This window comes from Hyposmocoma kahamanoa, unplaced genomic scaffold, assembly GCF_003589595.1.
Source record: "Hyposmocoma kahamanoa isolate Upper Pololo Valley unplaced genomic scaffold, ASM358959v1 100021, whole genome shotgun sequence".
Taxonomy (NCBI): Eukaryota; Metazoa; Arthropoda; class Insecta; order Lepidoptera; family Cosmopterigidae; genus Hyposmocoma; species Hyposmocoma kahamanoa.
In genome coordinates, this window is record NW_020653200.1 from 18822512 (window position 1) to 18832402 (window position 9891).

At 36.5% G+C, this 9891-nt stretch overlaps 1 protein-coding gene across 1 annotated transcript; it reads right to left on the reverse strand.

The window, feature by feature from the left end:
• Positions 1–513: 513 nt before the first annotated feature.
• LOC113228385 (histone-lysine N-methyltransferase SETMAR-like) lies at positions 514–1566 on the reverse strand. Its single transcript, XM_026461665.1, has one exon. It carries the CDS (start codon positions 1564–1566, stop codon positions 514–516), a length of 1053 nt encoding a protein of 350 aa, XP_026317450.1.
• Between the last annotated feature and the right edge of the window lie 8325 nt (positions 1567–9891).

Genomic DNA, 9891 nt, shown 5'->3' on the forward strand with positions numbered 1-9891 from the left:
AATGTTTTTGATTTGTTGGTGTGTTTTGAGAAATGATTAATTTATATTGTAATTAGAAGAAATAATAACATAATAATAATAATAACTAGGTAAGGTGGTGGTGTCAATGACCTACAAGCACTAGTATTCGACATCTTTTTTAAATTCATTTTTATAAAAAAGTTTCACAAGGGTTGTTATTAAAAAAAACATTTAAGTCATTTTTATTGAGCACAACACACACTTTTCGTAACTAAATCACATTGAACCGCCTTGGTTGAATTGACTTTTAGCCTTATTCAGAACAGACATGTGTTTAGCAATGGAACGTATATGAATTAATGATGATGATGTTCTTCAATCTCCTTGTATGTATTCATTAATTTGTTTTTTAATAATTTTTTTCTTCTGTTGGGCTTTCCTTTTTTATGTTATCAAACAACGGGACGACTAAGTAGTGAGCCTGATACGAGGGTCAAACTGAAAGTTCTTAGAAAATTAAAAACTGATTACATTAGCCAGTTATTAGTTTTATTATATCTTTTCAAAATATTGTCCATTCACGTCAATACACCGCTGCATGCGATGGAACCACTGGGAAAAGCACTTTGCCCACTCGTCCTTAGGGGTCTCTTCAATGGCATCGCGATACGCAGCCACCGCTTCTTCAGCATTCGTAAACCGCTTTCCTTTAAGTTTTTCTTTAATTTTTGAAAATAAATAAAAATCACAAGGCGCGAGGTCGGGGCTATACGGCGGCTGACCCAATAATTCAACGTTTGATGTCGCCAAATAGTCGATCGTTCGCTTGGCGGTTTGCGACGAGGCGTTGTCGTGGTGAAGGAGGATCCTACTGCGAGGTCGTTTCTCTCGAACTTTTTCCAAGACAAGTGGCAAACAATTGGTAGTGTACCATTCTGCAGAAACTGTTTTTTGATCCTCTAACACAATTGTTGCGAAATGACCTATCCTTCCAAAGAACGAGGCCACCATTATTTTTCCCGCACTTCGATCTCTCTTCACTTTAGTTGGCAACTCCTCGAAAGGAAACACCCACTGAGCAGATTGTCTTTTGGTTTCAGGATCATAACAGTAAATCCAGCTTTCGTCACCTGTTAGTATGTCGAACACAGCATTTGAGTCACCTCCGTTAAATCTTTCAATCATTTTACGGCACCAATCCACACGATGGAGTTTTTGAGCCTCAGTCATATTATGAGGTATCCACCGGGCGCAAAGCTTCCTGACCGCTAAATGTTCGTGGAGGATTTTGTGCACTTGACTCATACCGATGCCTAAGCTTGTCCGAATCTGCTGATAGGTCACTCTTTTGTCAGTCTCTATCATACGCCGCACAACACAGATGTTATCTTCAGTCGTCGCCGTAGAAGGCCGTCGCTCACGTAAATCATCAGTGAGATTAGTGCGACCACGTTTAAACTCATTAAACCAGTTGTAAACAGTCGCACGAGATGGGGCTTCATCGTGAAAGGCCAATCGTAGTCTATCATAACTTTCTTGTTGACTTAAATGACATCGAAAGTCATAACAAATCATTGCACGAAAATTTTCTCGTGTTGAATTCATGTTGACGTGACACAGACAATTTTCAATTTGCCGCCAAATCGTAAAACAAATGACAAATGAATGAAATATATACTCAGTAATATTGGCAAAGAGTTCTATTTTCAAATTTAAGAATTATTTTTTTATTATATTGTTTATAAGTGGCCAGTTCTAAGAACTTTCAGTTTGACCCTCGTAATTAGGCTACTAACAGATTGACTGCATTGTTAATACGTAAAGTCATTATCAACTTCATGCAGTCGGAGTCTCGGATAACGACTTCACGTATTAACTGCATGCAGTCGAAATCGACGTCATGCAGCCGAGATCGATTGCATGCAGTTAAAATGCATGAAGTGGTTATCAACTTCATGTAGTCGAGGTCTCGGCTTGAAGTTGATTATGACTTCACGCATTAACTGAAAACATACAGTCAATGCATTAGCAGCCTAAGCTACATACCTTTCTTGATGGTAAATGACAATAATCGCAGTGCCATTCAGAGCCTTAAATTGCAAAAATATCAGGGGTATTGCCACTGCGTTCGTCACCCCGATATATATATAACTTGACAAGTCCCTTGTGCCCGTAATTTCACCACACTCACCTTTCAAAACTGGAACGCAGTAACGATCACATTACTGCTTGGCGGCAGAAATAGGTAAAGCAGGGCACTCTTTTAACGAACTGTAACGACGTTCTGGAGTGTACGAGTGAAGCAGTCTTCACTAGAATGAGTACCTGGTTATAGTCGGCTCACCGCGAAAAGCACGTGTTCTGCTCGCGGCAAGCTCGCGAACCACTTATACACTATGATCTTTGGTAACATAACATAACTGTCTCTGAAGCCGAACGGCTAGCAAGCTAGACTGCCATGCAGAGGTCCTGAGTTCTTTAGATTACCGAGCCCGGAGAAAAATTTGTATGGCCGACATTTATTTCTCTCGTGAGTTTGGGTGTAATTTACAACTATGCGTGCATATGTGTGTGTGGGGTAACTTGCAACGATTACGATTACTGCCCGCTAATGAGTACCCGGCTTAAGACTTTCTTGTTTGTGATCTATCCCCTTTACAGAAGAGATCCCGTACTCGAGCATACTTAAGTACGAGTTGGTGGAATATCTTTACTAATTAATACACGTTTGTGGTATTCCATTACTGTGCTACAACAAAATACATAATTAAATATTCATCATCTTTAGCTTACACGCATCCACTGCTGGACATAAGCCTCCCCTAGAGCACGCCAACTTTCCCGGTTCTGTGCCGCCCGCATCCAACCACTGCCGGCCACCTTGCTCAGGTCGTCCGTCCATCTTGCCGCAGGGCGTCCCACACTTGTTTTCCTTGATGTGGTTGCCATTCCAGAACAAGTCTGCTCCATCGGCGATCAACCCTCCCGCAGACATGCCCGGTTCACTGCCACTTAAGCTTACTGATTTTGCAAGCTATGCCCGTCACTATAGTTCTCTGACGTATAACCTCCTTAGGGATTCAGTCCATCAGAGAAACCCCAAGCATAGGTCGCTTCATCGCACGCTGAGAGACTTTCAATTTGTGGACGAGGCCTGTTGTTATTATCCACATCTCGGCTGCGTAGGACATATCTGGTACAACGAACTGGTTAAATGCCTTAGTTTTTAGGGTTTGTGGGATTGACGACCTGAAAATGTGGCTAAGCTTCCAAATGCCGCCCAGCCCAAACGAATTCACCTGTCGGCTTCCTTCTCGAAGTTGTGCTCTCGAAGTTCTCGAAACTAAATATTGGACAATATCAGTTACAAAGGCTAATAAACATTTACGAAGATTTATTTTATTATTAATATTTTCCATTTTTATAATATCAAGTGACGGGACGAATAAGTCCACAACAGTTGCAGTGCCACACAGAGCTTTAAATCGCAAAGATTTGAGAGGCACCCTCACTGTGCCTGTCACTCTGAGACATAAGTTGACAAGTCCCATGTGCCTGTAATTTCACCAGTACCCTTACCCTTCAAAACCGGAATATAGTAATGATGATTGCATTACTGCTTGGCGGCAGAAATAGGTAAGGTAGCAGAACTTCACTGGACGAATTCTTTCACAAGGAGCTCGACGGCTACTAAAACTATAATTATTGTCATGACATTTTTACTAGTCCAGTCAGATTGAAGGAATGTTTTTTTGTGTATGTTTGATCTTTGTATATGAATTATTTCCATTCTTATTATAGAAGGGCTTCTGACCGTGATTATGTAATTCGTAAAGCATTACTAAAATAGTTTGAACAAAACATTAAAGTGTTATCAGCAATGAGTGACGAATGTTAGTTGTGAAGTGTTCACAAATGAGTTCGAAAACCTACTGTTTGCTGAAGATAATATGACTCTTTCTGTAGTATAGGCGAAAAGTGGAAGCGATTTTTACCGCGATACAATAAAATTAGTATAAAATTTGCTACATTTTTTTTTATCATACCAAGTGACGGGATGGACAAGACATAAGTTTGTAAGTCTCATGTGCCTGTAATTTCACCATCACCCTTACCCTTCGAAATCGGGGCGCAGTAATGCTCACATAACTGCTTGGTAAATGGGTAAGGAAATAGGTAAGGTGGCATTACTTCCCTCGACGAACTCTTTCACAAGGAGCTCTACTGCTGCCACATACAATACAATAAAACAAGACGGTTTTAAATTAAGAATCGATTGTAGATACGAGTATTTATTTCAAACCGAAATGTTAGCAGTTATGGTATTAGCCTTCTGCTTTTATAATTCCGTTCCTAATTTGATTGTTCTGCTGTTAAAAAATCGGTTTCATTTATGAAATGGAATAGCAGCTGGCTTATTCAGTACCAACGTTTCTGTTTCTCTGGTTTTCTTTCCCTTATACCAATTAAAACTGGTAGATAACGCGTGAACAGACAAATTTTAATAAAAACCTCTTTGTATTTGTTGGACCGATTACAAATTTTATGGTGACAGAGTCAATGCATTGTTAATCGCGTTGTAAAAATATTTGATAACAAAATTGTTCTGTCAGCTCTTTGTTTCTATAGAGTTTGTTGACTTTCTCTAATGGGATTTTATTGTATCATTTCTTCCACCTAGGCCATGAAAATGTCTCTCTTGATGAGTAATATTGCTTTATAAGAGATGCTTCAATGACCGTTGTAACATTAACTTATAATATAAAAAGACTTTTTCACCTCACTAGCTCGAAAATGCATTCCTTTTCATTAGAAATCTGCGCGCGTTTTTTCACGCTTTTTGAAATTCGAACTTGTCGATGGACTGAGGTGCACCTAACTTTTTCTTTTGACGAAAAAAAAAAACATAATGACACGTTCAACTACGCGCATTGTCGTACATTATTTAAGTATATATTATTTATTATATTATATATAGTATATATATATTCTTATTATTGTTGACATTAAATTGACAACGATAACTATTTTTGTTTATTAAAATTGATTTAATATAGTTCAACTTATTTTTACTTTCATCGAGGTGAAAAGTTGTGTCTTTCGCTCGGTAGCAAAGTTGTTTTACGTCTCGTGCCTTGAAACCCTCGCTACGCTCAATATTTTATTTTTATGATTCAATCTTAAAATCCTTCGTTTGCTCAGGTTTTAATTCAAGCTGTCGTAAAAAAACAACTTTACAGCCTTGAATATCAAATACCTATGCGGACACGTGGAAGTAATATAAACATTAATTTTATGACTGAGATCTCTATATTAACTGAGAAAACGGCTAATAATCTTTAAACAGCTGAAGAGATATTTTCAATGTAAACTTTCACGATTTTCGCACATGATTTTATTTTAAATTCGGGACTTAATCGTGTATAATTATCTCAACGTTTTGGACGTGTAGCAATGTCCATGGTCTCGAAGAGACTGAAGAAACAGGTGTCAACACCTTCTAGACACGCGAGCTCTTCTAACTACCCGCATTTCATTGTATTTGTGCACTAAGGATGTCACTAGACTGACACACAACACTCACGATATCCGGTGATTTGTCACGTGACGCTTATGTTGCTAACATTTGCTGATGACTGGATCCCATGACTATGTGAATAACATAAACTTCGTGGTAAATAAAATGTTTTTCAAATTTAAAATTTTGTTTTATTTATTTTTTATTTAGTAATTTATTTCTGGCCACATGACCCATATAATATAGTGACAGGCGTATAGCTTACCATCAGACGCATGACTTGTTCGTCCCGTCACTTGATATTGTAAAAAAAAAGAAAATCCCGAATTTGAAATAAAAAAAATATTCATCAAACAAAGCTAACAATCATTCCGATTAAATTAACCCCCAAATAAGAACATTTTAAGAGCAGCCGTTTGGGCGTTACGATTCTACTGACAGACGTACAAATACTCAGACAAAGGCTTCAAAATTATAGCTCCCTTTTCTTATTATCTAGAAAACAATTTTCAAAGCAAACAGTAGATATATACATACTCCTTTTCAATATGTGCATTAAATAGGTGTACAAAATCTCGACATGTATAAAATCTAAACTGCATCATTATTGCAAAGGATTTTGTACCCTAAATTCGAGTATGGTTTTCTCTGCTATTAAAATGTTAATATAAAGTGAACTGTTATTTATTAGTCATAATTGCTGCTCGTCTGACTATGTTTCGACGTGTAATTAGCATACATTATTGACCAATTAGTTGTAATTAGTGTTGTAGATAAAGCGTAGAGGTGCGGCTTAATGTTTTTAAAATGTGCCTTTTCGTTAAGTAATAGAGCCGAACATTATTATTGATCCTTTGAGGCTTCCAAGAGTACACAGATCCATCATGTTGTGGTGTTTGAGGTGCAATACTGTAAAACGGATATGTATAATGGATACTATCTGCGCGTATATTTTTTTTTTATAATACCTAGTGGGGGGACGAACAAATTGTGCGCCTGGTGGTAAGCGACACGCAGAGCTTTAATTCGCAAAGATCTTAGGGGCACTGCCACTACGTCCGTCACCCTAAGATATAAGTTCACAGGTCCCTTGTGTTTACAATTTCACCAACACCCTTACCTTTCCAAGCCGGAACGCTAGTAAAGTTCAAATTTGTGCTTGGCGGCAGAAACAGGTAAGTTGTCAGTACTTTCTTGGACGAACTCTTTCACAAGAAGCTCTACTTCTAGTGCATTTTAGAATAATGTCAGTAGTATATTAGTAGGTACAGACAGGACTACATTTCAAGAATGTGGACGAAAGTCATAACTTTCGAAAAGATCATAATCTTTTTTATTTTGTTTTTTTTTACAAGAAAAAGTTAACAAAAAGAAACACAAAGCAGCGAATAAAAACCATTAAAAGATTTATGTATCGCCGCCATCACATGCTATCAGGCGTCTAACAAAAGAATTAATATCTAATACTTATACTTATCTAATAATTTACGCTTACACCTACAACTATTAAATTTCATTTGATAAATGCATTGATTTCACAATTGTTTTACATTTTTCTGGTTTAGCTTAGTTTTAGAAGTTTATCAAGAACGTCACTTGGCAATTTATTAAGCAGTAATGGCAACACGTATCTCCAGACACGATTTCCATGGTTGTTATTGTATGGAGTAAGAACATACCTTGGTAGGTAATTTAGATTACGCAGTTAACCATATGTTGTCGTTTATACGTTACATTAGAAAATCATCTCTATTGTTAATGCAAACTTACTGTAATCGTATCGCTCTCATTGCTTTCGTAATTTCTTCTTCGCTTAAACACGTGAGTGTACTGTTTAGAATTGCACACGGTACGAGGTCAGGACAAATGTAAATTATAAATTTATGTGGATGTGTTACTTTCTCAAGGTCGTTTTTGTTTCACATGAATCATCTATGTGTATGCGGGCTAAATAAAATATTGTAAATAGGAAAGAACATGTATTTGATACATACTGTTTATATTAAATATAATATTATATTCCCGGACACATAATTTGAGCTACCTCACATTTTTGTTTTTAAAGGGTTAGAATACAAGAGCACATTATTAAGTTTTCCCCAATTTTACAAATTTAAATTTTCAACAAGGACACACAAAAATGACGTTAGTATACCAGCTTCAAAATCGAAATCGAATCGAAATTAATCAAACACTTTTTGTTTAGCTTTAGGCTTTTAACAAAATGCCAAGCACCGAATTATGCATGTATAAAACACCGGCAGTGTATAAAACATTTATATTTTCATGTGTTTATTCAAATACAAATGACATATTAGATGAACTATTTCTATGAAAATATTATATGATTTATTACAATGGAAAATAATATTTTTACAATTTTTTGGTATTGAATATCATGAAATCGATAACTAATCAATTCGTAACTATTCATTTTCAAGTAGCTTAACGCTATCAAAAGTTAAAATAGATTTTAGTACTATAGTAAAAACGGTTTTCTAATAAAATGGAAAGTCATTTATCAAATTGAAATCGAAACCGACTTAATGTAGTTATTTCAGCTTCTGTTCAACCCTTTTTACGTGTGCAAGCGTGCTGACATACAAAATCTACACTCTATAAGTCCAATGACCAATGAAAATTTTAAAAAAGATTCTTAGTTTAAAAGAGATTTGGTTGGAAGTCGTTTGCATGGTGCGTTTGTTAAAATCGAATTCGTAACTAATCGATCAATAGGGATGCATTGAAATCAATCGCAGGTGTTCAGGTGATTCGGCTTTTTTTGCCCGCTCGTTGTACGCAATGGGCCCATTGTGCACCGACGGGATATTGTCATCCTACACAAGTGTAAAATAAACTGCACCGGTGTACAGGAATACAATCAATTCACTGATTTTGCTGTGTTTAGCAGTCGTTTTATTTTAAAATATACAGAGCACTTGCACCGTTCAGCTGGTCAATTTACTCGTGGTAACAAAATTAAACGTTTTAAATATGCATCAAAACTCGCGCACAAAGGCAAATTTCGGTATTTTTTTATATTTGTTTATCTATCTGGTTTGTTATTGCATAGAAAATGTAATAAAACAATTTTTTATATTTTTTTCATTTTGTGATATTTAGTTGTGTATTTAATTTTTTTTTATATCAAGCAACTGACGAACCGTACAAGTCGTGCACCAGATTAGTAAGGGACATCATTATCCTTGATAGATGCAGTGTAACTCAGATTTTTAATCACAAATATCCGAGGGGCACTGCCACAGCGCTCGTCACCCTGAGTCATAAGTTGACAAATCCCATGTGCCTGTTTCATTTCATCAACACCTTTACCCTTCAAAACCGGAACGCAGTAATGCTCACAATACTGCTTGACGGCAGAAATAGGTAAGGTGGCAGTACTTCCCTGGACGATCTCTTTCACAATGAGCTCTACTGCTACAAATATTGTTTATAGTGAATATTACGATAGAATGCCTAAAAAAATGCATCAGTGTCTGCCGTTATGCATAATTGAAGAACCTGTATTTAATTCTAATGTTAAGCGAAATGCCAAGTCATATTCCTAGCAATATAATACATTTAGTTAAATTAAGAAATTGCATCTTAAGTAAAGGTAATCGGTGGAAGACAACCAGCGTATTGGTGTGATCATTTTCAATCAGAACCCCTTGAAAAAAGATTGATACCGAGGGGTCAAGACGGTTCTGTCAATTACATGCAATTGGTCTGGTGTTCAAGTACCATTTATAGACTAATTCTCACGTAGATTTGCAGTCTTCGTACTCACATCAAACCCTTTGTGCTGCCGACTAGTGTTCACAATTGAAGGGTACTTATTTACTTACGCCCGATATTGGTATCATCCGGCAGAAATGCATTCATACATTAAGATGAAAGGAGCAGTTGAGAATATCGTTTTTATATAATTGTGTGCGACGTATGTACAACGAGTTGTGTAAAAAAGTTTTAGATTTAATGTCGTCGATATTTCGTAGAAAGGGCGAAAGCGCCATTTTGAAAAGTTTTTCAGGAGGCACGTTTAAGGTTTTAACGACTGATTTTTTCACCCTGTTTTAAAATTCAATTTTGATCTTAAGTTTAAGTTTTTAACAATTTATTTATATTTTTTTTGCGATGAAGAAATCTTTGCTGACTTTGGAATCGCCAGTCGCTCCTCTGTTTCTATAGATGCTCAGAAGAAGGACTAGAGATCAGGGATAAATATAAAGATTTCTTAGGTTTTCGCGATTGTTACACATAGGAAATGAAACTATTTTTCCGGATTTAAATCAGCTACAAAACAAATACAAACCGACGTTTCGGGCCCTTTACAGGTTGGGACCTGTAAAGGGCCCGAAACGTCGGTTTGTTTGAAAAAACAAATATACGCGATTTAAATCCGGAAAAAT